We start from the raw sequence: 23097 nt of genomic DNA on the forward strand, positions 1-23097 counted from the left end.
ATATTGAATAGGCCATGGTAGCTTGCCAGGCTCGGCCTTGCAGGTGGGATACTCTTGGTAGCTTGGAGCTAGGGTGTTTGCCTTGCATGCAATCGACACAGGTTTGATTAGCTCATTCATACAACATATTTCTAATATTCGGTGTCATTCAAAATAAGGTGTGGAAAAGGAAAAATTCTCTTTGAAAAACTAGACATAGCACAGCGGTAGGGTGTTTGCCTTGCACGCAGCTGACCTGGTTGGCCCAGGTTCAATTCCTCCGCCCCACTCAGAGAGCCGGACAAGCTACCGAGAGTATCTTGCTTGCATGGCAAAGCCTGGCAAGCTCCCCATGAAGTATTTGATATGCCAAACACAGTAACAACAAGTCTCACAATGGAGATATTACTGGGCACACTCAAGCAAATCGATGAACAATGGGAGGACAGTGTTTTGTTTTGTAAGAATTAAAATGTCACCATTTCTTTCTACTAAGAAGGAAAGTGGAGAGATCAGAGAGACAGTACAAAGGTTATGGTGCTTGTTTTGCATGAGGCCAACCTTGGTTCAATCCTCAGCACCATATATGGTTCCCCACAACCAGGAGTCATCCCTTAGCAAAGAGATAGGAGTAAGCCTGAGTACAGAAATATGTCCCAAAATTTAAAACAAAAAACCCTGGAGGAACAGTGGTTAAACTCCCTCACTCAAATCTTCACCCCTTTTTACCTTCGCAGAGAAATAAAACTAAGGCTGGAGGGAGCAGTAAGTTGGCTTGAACAACTGTCATTTCCCCATATATTTTATTATTTATGAGATGGTTATATCCTGCAGCCTACATAGAACATCCTGTCTTAGGAGAATAAGTAGTTCTGACATTTTTCTGGGCAAATCATTCTTTTCACAACAAACACTGTTTTTAGACAAGAAGCATATCACAGAGACATTTTTCTTCTCATAACTTCTAACTCATTTAGAATTTTTGGTGTAACTTATCAAATGCATTGAAAATCATCATTGACCAAGATTGTTGCAAGGAACTCGTGATTTCCTGAAAACCATGGTAAGGATACCTGTGGAGCTTTGCCATCGGAGTCAAGCCAACATTCATGTAAAGGATGCATAATTTCAAACCGAGTCAAGAAACACATCTATTAGAGTATAAGCTTCTCCCAGTCTTTAGTGTCAGCAAAGATATCCTTCTGTGAGTGACATACCAGGGAGTGGAAAGTTCAGGTGTAAAGCTTGGAGCAACATTTGTCAGATTCCTTTTAGAAGAATCCAGTTAGATCCTCTATGAAAGGCATTTTAGTAAAAATCTGGAGTTTTCTTCCAGGACTTTAAATCTCAAGTGACAGCATGATGGAGGGACAGGGTAGAATGGTAGCCATGTGTAGAGCAGACTGGGCTATGAGTTCACGGCATGGCTGTCTCCTCTTCTCTTAGAACCATCATGCTCTTGATCACCCCCAATCTGGCTCAACAAGCCAGATATTAGTGTTCTGGTTATTCTTACCAAAGAGTTCTTTTGTTTAAGGTAAATAGAATCAGTTTCTTCGATTTGCACACATCAAGTTGTTTGAAACTGGTCACATGCCACATTTTCTCCACTGCATTTATATAGGAATGTGCATGTCTCTCCTATCAGACTAAAAGCCTCAGCTTTGTAAAGACTGGAATGTCTTAAATCTATTTCTACCTCCAGAATATAGAATAGTGACTGAATGACAAATATGGAACACTCGGTAAATGTCAAATAAGTAGTGTTTTTCATGTGTTAAAAAAATTCAGAAATTTTCCCATAATAAATATAAATGTTCAAGTAGATGCCAAAACACTGAAAGCTCAAAGAGGTCAAAAAATTCCATATCTTACATCAATTTTACCTGCATGTTGAAATATCCATGTTCTGTAGTCATCCTCTCCAATACTTTTTTTGAAAATCAGTGACATTTGTGGTATTCTAATAAGAATATTCTCACACCTCTGAGATTATCCTTATTCAAAATGTTCACCACACACATCCAAGTGGAAAGAATAAAGCTACTAAAGTGGGCAGTTTCAAAATACCACTCTCCAAAGCCTACTTCACTCAGCTCTCCCTGTCCTCTCCAACTCGCAGGGCAATCCAGAAAGTCCAACAGGCAGCTAGTGAAACTAGTTTCCAGAAAAATCACCATCTGTTTTTCCACCCTTAATAAATAAAGTACCTCTGCTCTATAAATTCACATTACTTGCGGGACAAAGACCTAGAATGAAAATGGAGATGGAATTTGTGTCCAATTTTAATGACTTTTAAAAGTTTGGGAGGAGTAGTTGGTTTATGCTATTATAATCTATGAGCTGTATAACCATCTGAATTTGATCTGGTTCAAATAATGCTACCATGTCCTGGGCATTATACACTTTCCAAATGTTCAATGTCATCGAGGTTTTATGACATTTCCTACAAAAACTCAATAGTCTGGTAGCACTTCATCAGCTGAAGTTTGAATTCAGGTATGGGAAAAGAATGCTATGTCTGCAGCATGAAACTATACCACTCTAACTTCAGTATCACAGCCATAAGGGATATTCCATTAAAAACCTTCAAACCTTTTTTTCCCTAGCAAAAACTGTTCTGTATCTTGGAATTATGGAATAGAGCCAAAAATACATCAGGAGATTCAAAATTCCATTTTCATTGACTTCTGTCTTCCTATAAAAGCTCGATAGGAGATATTCTGCCACCTGCGCATCTCATTTATTCAACCTCATTTCCTTCCTCAAGTCACAAAATGTTTGGAGCATTGTGTCCCTGCCTCATACCTAGACATGTGACATGCATGAATGGTTTAAGGAATACACAAGCTTTCTGAGACCTTGGACTCTAAAGGGAAAGCTGAAAGATACGAGGTGCAAGCCTAGCTTTGCCAGGTTAAACATGGCTATGAAAGGAGCATGCCCAGTTCTACTGGCATCAAAACACAGTGTGGATTGCCAAAGAGTCTACGAGAAAGAAATATTAAGTAATTCTGCACCTCTGACATTGACATGAGTTTATTATTCTTTCAAGCCAACAGACCCTAATCCAAAACTTATGTCCAATCTAGGCCTTCCCTAAAAGAGCCAATTATATTGAATGTGACCAAAACTCCAAGGAGTCTTCAGACCCAAAGACAATGTTTCCTTGGCCTATTAACCTCTGTATTATTTCCACATTTTGATTTTATTTATGAATTATGTCTCCCTTTTTTCCAGAATTATTTCTTTCCTACAATGATGGCATAAAAGAATTCCTGTATTTCCACCACAGAGAGTACTTATTTGCTCCCCAAACCTATTGATAATCGTACTGGAAAAATTTTTAAAAACTCAAACTTAGCACACTCTTCAAACAAATGTGAAATATTTTCAAATATTTCTAAATCTATTTACATAATTTTAACAAGAGGTATTGAGATTAAGTTGCCTGAGGAAGTAACCAGGTTTATTGTAGAACGTTCAAACTGATTGCCAGACCTTTTCCACACTCTGGGGGAAAGATGGAAATTTTGAAAATTGTACCCATCAGCACAAGCAGTTAGTTATCATTTTTATATTGAAAGTACCATCTTAAAACTTTTACTAAGAAAATTATTGCCCTTTATTCCTCAAGAATGAGAACTCTGAGTCTCAATTCCTTGTAAAATAAGCAAATACAATATTCCTCCACAAATCCCTATTCCACCTGGTATCATTAGCATATAACTTGAGTTTCAAAGAAAAAAGGAAAGCTTATTCTCTTAATTTGAAACAATCATTTATTCTATCTTCTTTTCAAAGATGAAAGACATACCTATGTTGTGAGACCTTGGACAATCGTACTATAAACGACATTTTCTCCGTTTTCTAGGGTTAATATTTGTATCAGCTTTATAGGGTTATAGCCAAGGATAAGTAAACAGTACAGCGCAGTACAGCAGAGCATCCAGCATAAACTCTTAATATAAGCATTTTCAATAAATGTCAGCTTGTCTTATTCACTGATGGCGATAGATACTAAACCCTTTTACTGAAAACTTAATATATGTTTCAAGAACTGCCACTGTTACTAACTGTTTCTATTTGTACCCCTGAAAATGCCTCCGTAGGGTCCTCTCTTCTATCATCCATGTCAATTAGCTGAGGCACCAAAAGGGTATGTGTGAGTGTGTGTGTGTGTGTGTGTGTGTGTGTGTGTGTGTGTGTGTGTGTGTTTGGGGGGTGGGGGGAAGAGACTAAACTAAAAGACTGAGCCATGTCTGTAAAGGTTTAAAATTAAATGAATCAATAATATTTTCTCTCAGACCACCAATCACAAACAGTGTCTTAAACTCTTCAGTAACATCCTTATGATTTGGTTTCAATCTAACTTTAATTATTTTTAAATGAGAGACACATGAGTCTATATGGCATCTGCCCCTGCTCTTCTGCTTTCATAACAGAGTTCTCCAACTTTTCCTAAAATTAGTCTCCTCCCAGTGCATTCCTTTTCTGTTATCATCAGTCAAAAGAATCTTAAATGATACATTCAGGTACTGAATAATATGGCTTTCGTTTAAACCCAACATGCACTTAAAATACATTGAAGACATTGCTCAACATCAGTAAGAGAAAAAGAAAGAAAAATTCTAAATTGCACACTTTTCATATGCTTAAGCTTGCAAATGAAAAAAAAAACACTAGTTATCAGTCAATAGAAAAATCCATTGACCAAACTAAAAATGATACAAAACAACCCATTAATGTAAATACAATTGATTAAAGTTTATGCTTCCTTATCAAAAATTCTTTTAAAAATAATGCATTCTTTTCCATAGACTCAAATATTTCCCCTGGGTCAAACATGAATGATACCAGTCCTCATGCCACTGTGTTCATATCAGTCACTTACCTTTTTCTGGAGAACATTGATTTTTCTCTCCTTTACTTCTAACATATCTTTCATATCTCGAATCTCTCCAGCCAGTGTTCCCTTCTCTTCTGTTAGGTCCTGTAGCTGTTTCGTTTTTTTGTTGAGAAAAGATTCTTTTTCTTCCAGTCGTAATCTCAACGCATCTACCTGAAATCAGGAAAAAGAAAGTATGCTGAGATTTTATGGTGCACTGCTGACCACCAGTCACCCCTGGGACAGGAACCGGACAACAGTAAGTTTTTTGAAGCCAGCATGAGGGAACCAATCCTCCTGGGTGTCTCCATGGTATTCATTTTAACAGCCGACATGTACCTTCAAGTATCGTTGGGAACCAAGCTTAACAGTGATATATTTATAAGACAGATTTATATGAACAGGACATTGTGGATAGCACTTTGTTTGCATGTTGTGAAGTCACAAACTGGGGAACAAAGCACACTACTGATCCTGCCTTTGAGAGCCCAGGGAGGTACAAAGCTGCCCACATTCTGCAGTTTTCTTCTAGAATATGGAGGACACATTGAACCATGTCACTAACATTTGGCAAAACAGGGAAAACTAGAAAAACACTCCTTGCCACCTTGAGAAACAGTGGGAAAAATGCACACTGCAAACAGGAAGTCAGTATTATTGTCAGAGGAAGAAAATGTTACAGAAATGGCATTCATTTTCCAGCTTTAAGAAGTTGACTTTCTAAATACTAAGTAATGAATAAGACATAAGACAAGGCATCCCCTCAAATTCCTATTTTTACCTTAACTCAGAAATTTGATTATTTATAATTCTTGCTATTCAAATGTCAGTAATCAAAAGAAACATAAGCTTTTTTCTTTTCGTCTTAGCATTCCAAAGACGGCATGCAAAAATGATTTACATGGGTGATGGAAGAGTTTAATCCTTAGCCTTCATACCAGGAATGTAATAAGTAGTAGTTACAGCAATAATCAGGAAGTAGCAAAGCAGGCATGTTATTTAAAGATATAGAAGTGACCTGGAAATACAGTTAAAAGGGATAGTGGAGGAAAAAAGAAATGGTATAGTGGTAAAAAGGGGACTGTTCCACCTCATCACAAATCCCATACAATATTTTGATTATTGTATTATTGAAAAGTGATATATATAGATTTATAAAAGACAAGGTAAAGGTAAAGGTAAAGGCCCTCCCGTTGTTCATCGATTTGCTTGAGCGGGCCCAGTAACGTCTCCATTGGAGACTTTGTTGTTACTGTGTTTGGCATATTGAATACGTCACGGGGAGCTTGCCAGGCTCTGCCATCGGGGTGAGATACTCTCGGCAGCTTGCCGGGCTCTCCGAGAGGGGCGGAGGAATCGAACTCGGGTTGGCCATGTTGGCTGTGTGCAAGGCAAATCCCTTACCGCTGTGCTATCGCTCAGGGGCAATGCAAGATACCTTATTTAGCCAAAAGCCACTGGGAGCAATGGAATGAGGACACGTGGTTCTGCTCCTGCCTAGCTATGTAAACACAAATAACTCGCCCAGCCCTCCAGCCTCATTGTCTCCATCTGGAAATAAAGGGATTGCTACAGACAGTCTCTCTGCAAGTATTTTATGGCTTTAAAGAAAGGTATCAGTTTTAGGTAGACAACATCAGGGAAGGATAATGATATTATAACTTAAGCTATTTGAATAGAATCTCCTTTTCTTCCTCCTTACCAAGAAAAGTTTGTCAACACTGTGTTGCTAACAATTCAATGTGTTGGCAAGGTAGTTGAGAAGTGGTTTTGTCCAGTTTCTGATCCAGAGATGATAAAGTTGGGAAACCCAAGCAAAGGAAGGGGGGTGGGGGCTATATGTGCCTGTCCCCTTTGCAGAATGACCTGCTGGCATTGTGAAAGATGGTGTCATCCTCTGATGGCAGAAGATGAGAACTGCAGATTCCTCCCACAGCTGATAGGTGTAACTCTTCTTGCATAGTAGACATGGGGGGTGGGGGGGCGGTGGATGGGAGGAAGGAAGGTGAAACAGCTTTTCGTGTGCTGCTCATCATCCTTTCCCTAAATTAAAAGCTATGTTAGTTGCACCGGATTGTATGCATCCTTACATTCTCAAGTCACTTGCTTTGGTCTAGTTATCTTCATCTACCAACATGGAATAAAACATAAACACTTCTTGGATTTTTATAACATGGGGTGAAAATGTAAATGGTAGTGAACACTCAAAGAAGGGCATTTGGCAGGTTCTGTGGTAGTAAGATGGACACACTGAGTACTCCATTACATAGCGAAGTTATGAAGGGTTACATTCAATTGTTAGGATTTATAAAAGACTGATGAATATTCTGTGAATCTGAGAGGAAATGCATGCTTACTGTCCCATTAGCCCTGAATTTCAACTATCAATTTCTGGAAGCCTATATCAGAATTAAAGGAAATAAACAAAACTGATGCAAATAAGTTACAATATAGAAGGTATTGAATGACGCATGAGTTGGCAAAGGAGACTCATATGATAAATATGTTTAAATATTTGAGACACTCTCTTACCATGTGTGACTTATAAGTGCCCTACTGTACCCTTTTGAATTAAGAAGAGATAAAAAGCAAACTGAGCTGTAAGAGTATTTCTCCAGGAATAAAACAGACAACAAAGACGGTCATGATCAACACATTACTTATTATACCCAAACTCTGCATGGGGGGAGAGTCTATGCCAACTAATTTTCCCTTTTGGGAGTTGATTTTTCTTACCCGAAGTATGTATTTAGCTGTAAAGGAATTTGAATCTTTCCCTTCAGAACCCTTCACTCTAATTTTAGAGCTTTTGTGTTCCTAGATTTAAGTTCCTAGATTCAAGAATAGACATAAGGTTCTTTCAGATTCTTTAAGACAAAACTTTGACTTGAACTAGATCCAATTCTCAATGAACATTAGCCCAGTTTGCAGTAAGCATATATGACATCATTTCTAAAGTCAGATTTGAACTTCCAGATGCTGCAAAACCACAAGCAGGCATGAGTCTTCTGATGCACAGAAGTTTAAATACAGAGAAGATCGGGCAAGAAAAAAATAGTCTATTCAAAATCAGAATATTATTTCCAAAGTGGGTATCAATGAGTAGGATGAAAATATCCCTCACTAATATTCAGACTTCACTCAGAAGTGTAATCTGAAAAAGAATCAGAAAGAAAAATCTTTGAAAGCTAAATTATATCCAACATCAGGTAGAGACATAAAAGTTAAAATGTTTGGGACATAAAATACCTTTCCCTGTCTCTTCACTCAACACCAAATAATTTTAAGGGCCCTTGACGCTCTTAAAATTTGGCAGTTGAATCAATAATAAAACTTGGCATAGCAAAAATCACTATCATTTCCCAGAGAGAAAAGTTGAAAAAATCATAACTGTTTAATATGTACTTAATCAATATATAAAGACCCATAGGTTAAAGTTCTAGTTCTTGTATATGACATAACCATAGGAAAACCAGTTGCATAATGCTCAAAGTTGTGCAACATTTCCATTTTAGGAAAATTATTTTATTTTATATTCATTTGTGTATCTGCATCAGTGTCTAACAGCATGTAATAAATGAAAATTTACCTTTTACCTGGCAGAATAAAACATAAACATTTGTTATCATCTCAGTTCCAGGTAATAACTTAAAATAAAGGAATCATGACAATAAAATTGGCAAAAATTGCCAAAATGAAAGTTGAGCATTATTAATCTTCATGTCAGCACCCAGGAATTATAACTAGTTCCAATGGTGATGTATGTTTCTGTAAGTTCTACACATCAGCCTCTGACCTTTCAACCATATTTTACATAGACTTCAGAAACAGTTTCAGTGTTGTGACAAAACACTATGCGCTACTTGATGTACCATAAATAATTTTTAAAAAATCAAATGGTTTGTTTCAATCTTCAAATAACTACTGCAACACTTTTGGGGGCAAAAAAAAAATCCACTTGAGAGGGAAAAGGGAGCCACTTGAAAATGTTCACAGATTAAATACTACTTACTTGACAACACTTCAGGCATTGAATAAACAAGCGATCACAAGGAACAACTCTAAGAGAAAATGAAGCTGGAACCCTCACAAAAGCTCCCATTATAGTTTTATTTCACCTTTCAAAGTCCATGTGTTTGTTTTTTTCCCAGTAGTGGCTGAGTTAAGAGTCTATTTGAATTTGATTCAACTTGCAATCATTCCAATGTGAGGGAGTTGCAGCTCTGGAAATATGCATAACTTATATAGTCTCCAAAGACAGAAAACACACACACACAAAAAAAAAACCCTCTAATTTAAAAGCTGCAATGGTAGTCTCCACTAGTTCTCACTCACATCCAATTCTCCATTTCTTCCTGAACAACGGGACGATACCTCTCCCGTGCTCCCTGCAGAAAGATGGGCCTATGTGTATTTTTCATGGAATGTAAACAGAAAAGAAACACCTCACTCCCTTTATGTGCCATCCCACACATCTTCCTCTTTCTTGAAGATCATGGCAGTCATATTTTTCAGACATTGGAGCTACAGGATTGTAGAACCTCCACAAACCTGCATTCTCCAGTAACCACAAGAAGTAGGATTGTTCTCCACAATCCAAGAATGCTCAACCCACAATTTGGGGTGAACTTACAGTATGATGTTGAGCTACTTCAAAATTATAATTTCCCATGGTTTTACTAAGAAGTGATCACCTTAAAACTGCAAAGTTTCAGGTCCTAGGACTGAAAAATCTACTTCCTTCAATTCAACCCAAATTCAAAAAAATAGAAACTCACAGTAAAAGAAAAAGCTAAAGTAAAGAAGGCGCATAGCCCTTAGAACATAGCATAGGACTGGAGAGGTAAAACCCTTGCTTTGTACTCAACTAATGTAGGTTTGATCCTCAGCACCCCATACAGTCCCGAGTCTGCCAGAAGTTATCTCTGAATGTAGAAAGTCAGGAGTAATCCCTGAGCACCACTGGGTGTGACCAAAGACCAAAAACATCAAAACAAAAAAGGTATACAGACTTTGAGAGAAAAGACAAAGACATAGAAGGAAAAGAATGCCATTAGGTTTATTGGCCTAAATTTCAGTTTGGATAAAGGTCTCAAGTAGAGAACTCTGTCTTGCAGATGTCTGTGCATACCAAATATTTGTTTAAACTCCTGGCAGTGGTCATGGACTTAGCCATAGGCCTTTCAAAAATTCAGAACATAACTAAGCTGTCTTAAGCAAAATGAGAATAACAACTACCTCCTTCATCAGTTATTTTGAGGATTAAATTAAATAGCATATGGTACGTACTTAGCACAGTGCCTGGCACCTAGAAACACTCTATAAATTTTTGCTATTGTTATTATATCTTATTATGATGCTTTCTACAACCTCTAATGCAATGATTTATATACTGTAGGAATGCAATAAAGGTTGCTAATCAACAGGCCTCAGGAATAGTGGAGAACCAAAAAATAAGGTTTTGTGCTCTAACATGTACCAGAGTGTAATATTGTCTGTGATTTACTTTAAAACATTTCAGCATAACTCTATGATATGCATATCTGTGTAAAGGGGGTGTTTGGGGGAGAACGAAGGGGGTTGGGTGTTGGTGTATTTCCTGAGAATACATTCTTTAGGAATAGTTAATTAGCCTATGAAAGACTTTAATTAAAAGTCTATGAACTAGAGTCAGCTACTAAAATGTCTCAATATTCCTTATACTTGATAAATACCAGAAAATTGGTCAATTAACATAATTGATGTGAAGAGTGATTTTTCTTGTTGAAGTGAGAGGTGCTGGAGATGTGTGAGTTGGCTAGAAATATTTCACAGGCAGTACCACTCATCTATGAATAAGATTTTAAGATCGCATCCAGCAGAAATGTGATACAGCTACATCTATAATTTTAGATGATATAGTAGCAATAATAGCAGCACTTTTTTAAAGATGGAAGAAATTTTAAATTATTTTTAATTGAATATTGTGAGATGACAGTTACAAAGTTGTTCATGATCAAGTTTTAGTCATACAGTGTTCCAGCACTCATCCCATCAGGTGAAAGAAATTTTAATTATACATTTAATTTCACCCACTACAAAATTTATTTAATATATCATTAATATCAAAATATTTCTTAGATACTTTAGTCCTTTTTTGTATGTCTTCGAATTCCACATGTCTTTGACATTTTCAAATCTAAATTAGAATTATTTCTATTTCGTATTCCACCTGATGCTGTTGACTACTATGTAAAGGTTTAGGATTCAAGTAACCCAAAAGTTACAACCTGTGGAATATTCTAGATTTAGAATTTGAATATTTCCTGCATATAGATGCTTCAGAAAGAATTTTTTTCTCCAACAGAAGAAAACACCAAGGTGGCTGACATCTTCCCCAGAAAACAATATCCCATTAACCTTATGGCATCAAAATCACAGAGATCTATACCTTCAGGGAGCACTCAGAAAAGATGATGGACAACCTGGAAACAAAGTCATGGGTTTGAGTCCTATAGATTTTGCTTCCATAATTGTCAAACACTACTGATCTCTACCAGAAAGAACTGCCTTGTGTGTCAGGGAAACTGGCATGGTTTAATGATTTCATTTGCACAAACTTTTTTGAAATCTTGTTGAAAGAAGAAATCAAACTAATCATCACTTTAAGAGATATATTTAACACACATGTCTAACCAGAGCAAAATTTACCTTTCAGGGGAGAACAGTCTGTAACATGTTAAAGCTGGAGTGCAGTTTGTGTTAAACCACATCCAAGTATGAGCCACTGGTGGTACACAATAGTATCAAGGTATTATGCAAATACACCATAAAAAAAAGCCTGCCTATATGGATGATCTAGATGCTGGCCATCTCTTACCAAATTTAGGATAGCCCTCTACTTTTTAACTTGTGCATGTATGTCATATTGATCTTCCCTCCAAGTTTTCTTTTTATTTCTAGTGCTTTTTATTTAGTCAGTGAGTGTGAAGAATCACTTTTTTTTTAAATCAGGGGAGAGTGCGGATGCAGTCCCCCACTACCACAAATTATGCAGTAGAGTTTCCCATGCTTGGGGAAGTCGCAAGGGTCAGCACATCCCAAGTGCAATGGATAAGCCTCACACTGGGAAAATCACCTACGTGATCATGGTGTCTCCACTGCGAGGTAACTATCAAGAATCACTTTTTTGCCAGTCATTCTACAGCATTTTATCAAGACATTCAGAACTGTGACTCACTGAGTCATGTTTAGGAAGGTAGGAATGGACAAGAGCATACAAGATAAAAATCTAAGAACATTATATAATATTCTTATCAAATAAAACTGAAATTAAAAAGCTTATTTGTGGTGAAATTCTATATTTGTGTGTACAAAATAAGAATATTCATAACTTAGCAAACTATAGATGTATTGGCCATTACAATTCAAAGTTCTTTGGCATTTGGTAAAATTCTTTACTTTATGTTCAACATTTTATGTTCAATATTAATGTGCAATCTTAGACACAAAATAATAATTACTGATTTTTAAATGTCATGCTATCTACTTACCCTATGGTTTTCAAGATTAGTTTGGATCTTTAAATTTTTTATCTTTAACTAAAAGTCTTAATAACACTAGTAAATATAGAAGCATAGTATATTTCTCTTTTGGAAAAATTAATTTTCCAGATTTTTTTCATTAAGAAGACATTAGAGGGATTGGAGTAATAGCTCAGTGGGTAGACTGCTTGCATAGCATGGACAACCCAAGTTTAACCCCTGAACCCCATATGATGCCCTGAGCCCTGCCAGAAGTGATCCTGAGAGCAGAGCCGGGGGGAAGTTCTAAGCATCACTGGGTGTTGCCTCCCCAAATAAAAAGACATTAGAATCACTGGGAAAATAGTACAGGGGGTAAGGCACCTGCCTTGATTGTGATCACCTTGGTTCTATTTCTGACACAATACATGGCTATATGAATACTACCAGGAGTGATTCTTGAGTACAAAAAAAAACAAGAGTAAACAAAACCCAAAAATAATAAAAAGATTTACGGATTTCCAGAGAGGTAGTACAGAGATTGAGGTGTTTGCCTTGCCCACAGACTACCCCACGTTGATTCCCAGCACCATAAATGGTCCCCCAAATACCATGAATGATCTCTGAGAGCAGAGCCAGGAGTATGCCCTTAACACAGCCTGATGTGGCACCAAATAAATAAAATTTAAAAAGGAAGAAAATGAAAAAGACATTATAAAAAGTAACCACATTATTAGCAATAAATACCCACCCCTCAAATACCTAGATTATAGAAGCATTTCTGACTAAAAAACAATAAACTTCACTGAAGAAGTGACTTAGTATAGGTCCTGGCAAGAAACATACAAGGAGAGTATATAATATCTTACTGAACAATACAGCAAAGAAATTATTAAAGTCCAACAAAGTCTTTTTGTTTCATCAAGTAATGGGCAACTTGATGGCAGTCTGTGAACAGATATAAGGAGGCAGGAATGAAGGCAGGAGAATAACCTACAATAGATTAGAGGACAAAAGTAGCTTCCACAATAAGGAAGAGGAGGAGGTGAACAGGATAGAAATGGCTGTTTCAGATACATTTTGAGATATAATCAGGAGGCAGTGGCAGAATTGGGGATTTTATACAAAGGGCAGCAGGAAGAAAGGTATCAACAACAGATAACTCTTGACTTAATGGTTGGAACAACTTCATAGATATTGACATTTTTGCCTATGCTGAAAAAGACCAGGGAGAATGAGACTTGAGGGGATCAAAAGTAAGAAGTCAGGATTAGTATATATATAATTTGAAATGCTGGGAATCACGCAAAACCTGGACTAAGATCTGGCTATGTATGGGGAAGCAGCCTTGTATTTACGTCAGTATTCCAGAAGGTGCTTAGAGCATCTGCACATTTACACTCCCATTTAGATGCAGCTGTCCAAGATCAGCTTTAAAAAAAACTTTTAAGAAAAGATCTAAGGTTGACAATCTAAAGAAATCCTTTTCTCATTTATTTGGTTATTTCAGTTAAGCCCTTCTGCTCTTAATGGCAGATAGTAGTGTCAAAACTGCATTTATTCCTCCAGTTGACTGACTACATTCAGTAGAGTGACACTGACTGCCTACAAAATTTCTATGTAATAGAAAAGTGACTATATAATTCCACTTCTGGAAGTCTGCTTTCACCTAACAAACAAAAACTCATACATTAGATTAGGGCAAGGGTAGGGGTTTCTATATTACATTTTAAGCCATTTAGACAGTAAAAAGAGAAACAATAATGGCCATATTATAGAGGTCTTATACTTTACCATATTATCTTTCTTTTAAATTATAAGGCTGTTCTCATACAACTTCAACTCCAAAAAATAAAACTGAAGGATATGTTGCATTGTATAACCACATGCTGTGCTTATAAAGGTTAACTTACAAAACCAGCTTGTTAATAACACAGTTGAGATTTTCAGGTTGTAAAGATGCATTTTGTCCTACCTACCTGTCAAAAAATTATACCCAAACTCTATATGCCACCTACTTGAAGAAAACAATGCTAGATTAAGAGTGCTTCATATCACCTACATGGAAGAATTCATATCATATGTGGTTAATAATACAGCCAACTTTATAAAGCCTGTTTTCATACTTAAGTTTTTGGCTACTTCTTACATAAAAATTAGGTGGTTTTAAGTGACTAGTCCAAAGTTCAAAATTTAACGTTCGATTCAGTTCCAGCAAATTTCTGAAAACACATGGGAATTGTAACTCATGTGTTAATACTTAAAGTTTTTGTTAATAAAACTTCCAACACTAACCTTACCTCATTGAACTTACCTCACTGGTTTTTATGCTCACTATAAAACTATAGCTGTCATAATATTTTTGAATTACTACAAAAGGAAGTAAGCCATTCCAAAGTCAATGTTATTTTGCAACATGATGATAGTTATAAATTCAAAATACTTAAAACCAATTTGCAAAACTATCAATCTTAGTACCTCCTAACATTTGAAAAGCCCATCTTCAAAACATTTGCTTTTATCAAAACAAGTTTAAGAAAACATCATGTATCATTATTATTGCACTTTCTTCTTAAGTTAGTACATTAAATTTAAACATAAAAACACATTTTAACATAATTTTTCAAAATATTGGTCTTACTTAGATATACTATGGAAGTCTGAAGCTCTCACTGAACCCTATAGAATTTAAATCAGTAATAATTTAGTACCAAGGCTGAAAAATAATTTTATGATCCCATGACTTTTCAATAAATCCCTATGAGCAGCCTCTATCTACCCTTAATAAATGTCTTTAACATAACTGTCTAGCAAATTAATAACTATAGTAATTTCATTTGAAAAAGAATTAAACCTTTATTATTATCATTACTATGTAAGTTTTGGTTTGTCCCTAGTTGTGCCCAGCCTTTACTCCAGCCCTGCACACAAGGATCACTCTTGATGATGCTAGGGGAACCAAATGCATTGTCAGGGATCAAACAGGGGCCTGCCAAGTACAAGGCACCAGACTTAAGCACTGTACTATATATAAACCTACAGCACTGTAGCATTGTCCTCCCTTTGTTCATCGATTTGTTTGAGCGGGCACCAGTAACGTCTCCATGATGAGATGATGATACTGTTTTGGGCATATCTAATTCACCATGCGGAGCTTGCCAGGCTCTGCCATTTGGGCGGGATACTCTTGGTAGCTTGCTGGGCTCCCTGAGAGGAGCAGAGGAATCGAACCCGGGTCGGCCACAAGCAATTCAAATGCCCTACCCTCTGTGCTATCACTCAAGCCCTTATAAACCTGTATTTTATTTAGTTTTCAAAATGGTGGGGTGACATTCAGTGATGTTCAAGTGTTATTTCTGGCTCTGCACTCGGGAGTTACTTCTGGCAGAGCTCTGGGGACCATATGAAATGCTGAGGATCAAACCCAAGTCCTTACTGCTATAGTGTCTCTCAGGTCTCCTATAAACCTGTATTTTAAAGTAATGTCTCTCCAAGAAGGGTTCAGTCACATGGAGAATAAAGACTTATATACAAGGATCCATGATTCAGTAAAAAGACTGTTTTATGCTGTATGTTTTATGTTAATCTAAAAGCTAGAGAGAACTTATTCTTAATCATGTGACTAATTCTCCCCAATCAAGGAGATTTCAATGTTTGTCTTTATGTCTGCACTAAAATTTAGGGTAAAATCCAAACACCCGAGAAGAACTTCTTATTTCTTTGATATCTTGTCTATAAATTTGGCTATTGTGTACCTTAGGGAGTATGCAAACAAGGGATCCATCAATATGACAATAATAGTAATCAGTGAGAAAAAAGTGCTATCACACAGCATGACATTTAGCCAGCATACCTCCTAAGCTAACTTCTGAGTCATAACAGCGAGCACCACATTTATATCAGGTATAATTTTATGTCCAGCAAACACAATCCTATTATTAAGGTTGTAGTAAGTTAATATCATTCAACTTTATATAGGCTCTAACATAGCATTTTCATTTAGCATTTAATTTTTATGTGGTTTCCTAATACAATAAATGTGATAAGTATGCCTGGTTTTATCTTTGTACCAAATAACATAAATAATAATTATTACACAAAGTAATACTAGGTATCGACAAATTTCTTCTCATTTAAAAAAATGTCTTTCAAGGGAGAGTCATACCATTCTAAAGTAAACATCATTTGTTCCTTGAAATACTCATTGTGCAAAAATTAAATGGTGGAGTGGAGGTTTGTTCCTTAACAAAGCCTACTATGGAAGCCTACTTTGGATTGCTCTTGTGATTTATGGCTGACATTAGCATCCCAAAGTCACTTAAATCCCACAGTAAAGATCTTTTCTCAACATCATTCATCTCACTTTCCCCACAGAATCTATTTTTTCTAAGAATGCAGTGATATTTTATTTATATTTCTGATATTTTAAAACATTTCTGTTATATTAAGGAAAGATCATTCAAAGTAAAGCATGCTTCAGTCATCAGTTTAAGGGCTCTGTATGGATAGGACGTGTCTGACTGCAGTGAAATGGACATGCATCTAAATTAGATTCAGAGGACCTTGAATCAGAGTCATGAAGGCATTCTTTTTCCATGGCTGGTAGAGTATATAGCCAATGGTATTCAGTCTCTGGTCCTGGGAACAATGCTGATCCACAGCCATAAAAAGTTTGATGCTCCAGGTTCGCGTGAATATTCATTTTTCAGGATCAATTATAAAGTAGATCTGTTTACAAAGTAAAATCAATGAAGCTGTAAGGACTTTTTCAGGGTTAATGTGGTAGAACTATTTTAAAGTCACATCTTCTGGTTTAAGACCCTCTCCCTCATTCTGTGCCTCAGGCTCATTTCTGATCTGAAGGTACCCGACCTAGGACTTTTGACAAAAGCTGCTTGCTTCTCTTGGACTCAGCTACATGGCCATCACTTTCCCAAAATTTCATGATGTCAGGAAGAGACCGAGTAAAAACATAGTTTAAAGTTTTGGTAAAACAGTTTGGTACTGACGCAGAAAAACACAGACACAAAGTCCAAGCCAGATTCATGACCCAGAAGAAATAGTACAGAAGCTAAGGCATTTGCCTTACATGCACTGGACCTTCAATCAAATCAATCAGCACCTCGTATGGTCCCCAGAGCAGGATCAGGGATCACTCTTAACACAGAGCCAGAAATATCCCTGGGCCCCTCAAGTGTGGCACCCCACCCAAAGTCTATTCACATACTTGCATGAACTTAGATTACTGTAAAGGTACATTAAGATTTCATATGAGAAAATAAATCATTTAGTAAAGGCTAAAAATAACCCTCCAGGAGCCAGAGAGATAAAAGAGAGGGTAGGGTGACTGATTTGAAAGCAGCTAACCAAGGTTAAATCCCAGTCATCCCAGATAGTATACCAGGAGTGATCTCTGAATGCAGAGCCAGGAGTAAACCAGGTGTGGCACAAAAACAAAGAAATGACTGCCCATTCAGAGAAAAATAATCCACTGTCCACTGTCCTCCCACTGTTCATCAATTTGCTTGAGTGGGTCCAGTAATATCTCCATTTTGAGACTTGTTGTTACTGTGTTTGGCATATTGAATACATCACGGGTAGCTTGCCAGGCTTTGCCGTGCGGACAAGATACTCTCGGCAGCTTGCCGGGCTCTCCGAGAGGGGCGGAGGAATCGAAACTGGCTTGGCTGGGCTGGCTGCGTGCAAGGCAAACACCCTACCGCTGTGCTATCACTCCAGCCCAGAGAAAAATAACAATAAATGTAAATCCTTTATCTAAGTCCACATGGACAAATAAATTCTTTATTAAGTGTAAAAAAATGAACATCTCATTTAGATGCAAAAGTATGGACCATAAAAATGTTATAAGAAATATGGAGGCCCAGTCTTTTTTATTTTTGAGACACTGAACTCCTTTCTAAGCAAGAGGAAAGGCTTAAAATACAATCAATAAAGAAAAAGACATAAATAAGATTAAAAGCAATTAAAAGATCTTCATGATAAAAGATGAAAGGCAAGTTTCAGAACATTTTTTAGCAAAACTGAAATGCTAAAGACCTTATCTGGTATGTATGTTTCAAATTGGAAATAAGAGAAGGAATTTTTGCTTGTGGAAAGACCCAAATAAATGAGTTTATTAAATGCTATTACAAACTAAATTATATAAGTATAAAAAAGAAGTTTTGTTAACACAGGGGTCAATTATGCTTGTAATCTAACACATCAGAAAGATAGTTCAGAGGCAGTCAGACCTAGTCAGGTTCAGAGATTGCAGAAAATCAAGTAATGATGTGCATTTCCAATGAAGTCAGCATAAAAGTGCTGCAGAGAAGAGAAGGCAAGAACACAACATGTCCTGGAATTCTTTTTAATGCTCGTGCAGACCAGAGGAGCTTATCGAGTACATTAAGTTGCTGTCAGAAGGCAGGAAAGAATAATGACTACTAGAATAATGACTCTTGAGCTCGTTTATTCCAGTTAAAATCACAATCTTCCATTTACACTGACTCAGTGAAAGAAACAATCTCACAAAATTTTACTTTCCTGCCATTAAAATGAGAATAATAATAACACAGATAAAAGAATCAATTAGGGGACCAGTATGATAGTACAGCAGGTAGAGCATTTGCTCTGCACGTGGCTGACCTGGGTTCAATGGCTGGCATCCCATATAGTCCCCAGAGTAATGCCAGGAGTAATTCCTGAGAGTAGAGCCAGGAGTAACCTCTGAGTATGGCCAGGTGTGGCCTAAATACAAAAACAAAACAAATAAACAAAAAGAATCAATTAAATTGTGATTTACAAGGTGCTTTATTGAACTGCACTAAGAAATAGAGAGGCCCAGAAAAATAGTACAGGAGTTAAGGTACACCTTACATGAAACCAACCCCAGTTCCATCTCTTACACCACTTGGCCAAGTTGGCACTGTCAGTTACAGCTCTGGAGACCCTTGCACACCTCTGAGATAGCCCACATAACCCTAGGCACTGCAGGGTCCAAGTAGCACTACATCTATATTCTCAGGCTTTCACACTGAAAAATGTCTGAGAATGTCTGAAAGGAGCCCCCAAGTCTCCAGAGCCCGGTTTGTAGATACTCCCCAAAACACAGCAGAAACATTCAATAAAAACATAGCTGCTGTTTAATAGTGAATAGCTACATAATTTTCTCTGATAACTCTATGTTAATAGTCTAGCAAACAATCAAAACCAAATTATTAATAGCTAGTCAAACTAGGAACAATGATAACAAAATAAGCTAATGGCTAGCAAGCAGTTTCATGTGGCCCATGAAAGACATAGGCAGACTTAACTTGTGCTCCATTTTTCTTTAAGATTTTATTTTTATATTTTAACAACTTTATTGATTGCAATTCTTTTTTAAATTTAATTTTTATTAGTGAAACACTATGGGGTACAGTTGTAGACTTACAACTTTCGTGCTTGGGTTTCAGTTATACAATGATCGAGTACCCATCCTTCCACCAGTGCCCATTCTCCACCACCAATGATTCCAGTAACCCTCCTATCCCCCCTCCTATCCTAACCCTCCCCCCCCCACCCTGTGTTTGTGGCAGGGCATTGCCTTTTTCTCTCTCTTTCCTTTAGGGTGTTGTTGTTTGCAATAGAGGTATTGAGTGGCCATCGTGTTCAGTCTATAGTCTACTTTCAGCATGTATCTCCCATCCTGACCATGCTGTTCCCTTTACTTGGTGTTTTCTTCTCTATCTAAGCTGCCTGTTCCTCCAGCATGCAATGCCTGCTTCCAAGCCATGGAGCAAAGCTCTTGTACTGATCTCAACTATTCTTGGGTGTTAGTCTCCCATTCTGTTACTTTATATTCCACATATGAGTGCAATTTTTCTGTCTGTCCGTCTCTTCCTGACTCATTTCACTTAGCATGATACTTTCCATGTAGAACCACTTGCATGCAAATTTCATGAGTTCATCTTTTCTAACATCTGCATAGTATTCCATTGTGTAGATGTACCAAAGTTTCTTTAACCAGTCATCTGTTCTAGGGCACTCGTGTTTTTTTCCAGATATTGGCTATTGTAAACAGTGCAGCAATGAACATATAAGTGAAGGCCCATGAGAAAATGCCCTACATCACTAAACATCAGGAAGATGCAAAAAAAACCAAAAATGAGATATCATCTTACACCACAGAGACTGCCTCACATCCAAAAGAACAATAGCAACTGGTGTTGGCACGAATGTGGGGAGAAAGGGACTCTCCTTCACTAGTGGTGGGAACGCTAACTAGTTCAGCCCTTTTGGAAAACAATATGGACAATCCTCAAAAAAAATTAGAAATTGAGCTCCCATTTGACCCAGCAGTGCTCCATTTTTCAAGACCAAGAGTTACACAGCTTGTAGTTAGTCAAGCCAAGACTTTGGAACTATAAGATTCTATTAGATTCCAAAGGGTCTATTCTGGACAAGATACTGAAGCAGAAAGCTGGGAACATTTTAATGGCATGGAGAACAACTATAGGAGTGAATAGGAATATTACATGAAGAAAAACAAAAGCCTAATTATACAAAATTATAATATACATGTTTTCCTATTGTTGTTGTTTTGAGGTCACATATGACAGTTATTTAATATGTTTATATAATAATGTTATTATAATTATATATAACATATATGAGCCTAAGCAGAAAAAAATAACTCATCTCCATTCAAGATTAAAATTCCCACCACAATATGTTATAATTAAGTAAACCTTACAAAATGCCATCTTTAGTTATACACAATTTCCCCTACTTTTTATACTTTTACTATGATTTTTTTAACTTCTTTCAAATACTAATGAATAGTTTTCCCCTTATATTCATTATAAATCAATGGAATACTTTTCTATGCTAATATATTCAGAAACATTTTTATGCACTCAAATTCAAATAACTCAAGGAAATTAAGATCCACTACTAAATTTTCACTGAAACACATCACAATAAGATTTGTGTTGAATTTAGGAAAAGACCAATAAGTTAAATTGAAACTTCACATATTTGACTTTTTTTAAAAAGTTTGATTCTGAAATGGGTTATGAATGGGCCTTGTACAAATTTTCAGCAATGAGTGCAAGTCATTGTTTTTTTTTCTGCTCCAACTTGTAAGTCTTTTGTTAACAAGGAAAAAAGAGTGAAAATAAACTGATTCCATGAATGAGGCATCTGATAGTTACAAAAACTATTAAAATACAAGCAGAGATACCATGATGCTAAAAGAATTTAAGTCACATTATCCACTTTCTTTTTTTTTTCTTAAAGAAAAACACATATGGACCAAAGAGATAGTACAGCAGGCAATGTGTTTGTCTTGCACATGTTCAACCCAAGTTCAATCCCCAGCAACCATACTATCCCCTGAACACAGCAAGGAGTGACCCCTGAACAGTCAGGAATAAGCCCTGGGCAGTGGTGGTTGCAATCCAACAACAACAACAACAGCAATAAAAAAATTGACAGAGACAGGATAGGATGTAATTTAAGGGAAAAAATTCTATGTATGAAGATGTGGCTTCAACAACGGCACCTTGCCAGCATTAAGTTTGATCCCTTTACTGTGATCATATGTTATGGCAGGGACCACTTTTATATGAAAAACTTGTTTCACTCAGCAAATTTTCTATGTATGTGTGTGTATGTATGTCTAATGAGTGAGTCAAAAATGTTCCACTATTCTTGTAGCAGTGATTTATTTGGTGTTCCATAATTCTATAAGAGGAAATGACATATGAGCTGCTCAAAAAATAACCACTGGTGACTGGAAGTTCCCACCATTTTCGCATTGGTAAAATGAAAAGGTTGGATTCATCGATTCAGCTTCAACTTAGACAATTTGTCATTTCGTGAATGCATTTTGTTGGTTCATATCCTTTAACACAAGAATCTATCAAAACACCCACAACCTGAGAAACAGTTTCCTTCTGGGTGGTTTTATATCCAAAGAAAACCTAGTAATTAGTTTTTTACTCAATTAAACAGTAAGCACATCTTCCTTGCATAGTCAAAAAAAGGACAGAGATAGCACTTTGCATCACATTTAGCCTTCCAGAGTGCCCTACATAGCAAATAATAAAAATCATAATGCTACCTTTCACAATTACCAATTTTACAGAGAGGGAGAAAAGTGCTGACAGAATCATATGTAATTGAAATATAAGAAATACCCAGAAATGAGAGTAGTAATATAAAAGGAAGTACTGTCTGAGCCAGAAGGAGAAAATATGTCTAGAAACTACAACCTCCTGATGATGGATAAACCAAATGCACCAAGTTGGCCACTCTACTTGTGTTTCACCTACAATCAAATTCGCACACAAAAAGACAAGATGAGTTAGGATGTTTCCTCAGGCAATAGATCTACATCCCCACAGAAAGAAGAATTTGTCATTTAAAAGCTGTTACCATTAATCAGAGTGGTTCCAGTTTCTTCTGAAAATTTCAAAGTGAGTCACAGAGAACATAATTTGATCCTGAGTTTCTCCTCATCAGACAGTTTGACTCCTGTTTGTGCACATAAAGAACCAGAAATATGCGCAGAAATCTCCACTCTGTCCCCAATGCACACCCGTTGGGAGGAATACATGTTGCACCAGATAAAACAACATGTCTACATCCTTTTTCCATTAAGGACAAATTTCTTAGACTTACAGAATTCTTTCATTTGATCGTCTGCTCATGTTCACAATCTCCCAGATTTTGTATGTTTGTTTC

At 36.8% G+C, this 23097-nt stretch overlaps 1 protein-coding gene and 1 non-coding gene across 6 annotated transcripts in view; both read right to left on the reverse strand.

Moving 5' to 3' along the window:
• ERC2 (ELKS/RAB6-interacting/CAST family member 2) overlaps positions 1-23097 on the reverse strand; it is a 1123201-nt gene that overhangs the window by 663131 nt on the left and 436973 nt on the right. For all 5 annotated transcript variants that reach the window (XR_008794491.1, XR_008794489.1, XR_008794490.1 and 2 more), the window contains one exon: positions 4874-5041. Coding sequence is in view for 1 of the 5 variants with exons in the window: in XM_056129131.1 (XP_055985106.1) it covers positions 4874-5041 (168 nt within the window). In the remaining 4 variants the exon portion in view is untranslated. The remainder of the gene's footprint in view (positions 1-4873; positions 5042-23097) is intronic.
• On the reverse strand, positions 11858-12021 carry LOC130037989 (U1 spliceosomal RNA). The gene has a single exon (XR_008794558.1). It is a non-coding gene; the product is annotated as a U1 spliceosomal RNA (small nuclear RNA).

The sequence above is a fragment of the Sorex fumeus genome, unplaced genomic scaffold, assembly GCF_029834395.1.
Source record: "Sorex fumeus unplaced genomic scaffold, SorFum_2.1 ptg000072l, whole genome shotgun sequence".
Classification (NCBI taxonomy): domain Eukaryota; kingdom Metazoa; phylum Chordata; class Mammalia; order Eulipotyphla; family Soricidae; genus Sorex; species Sorex fumeus.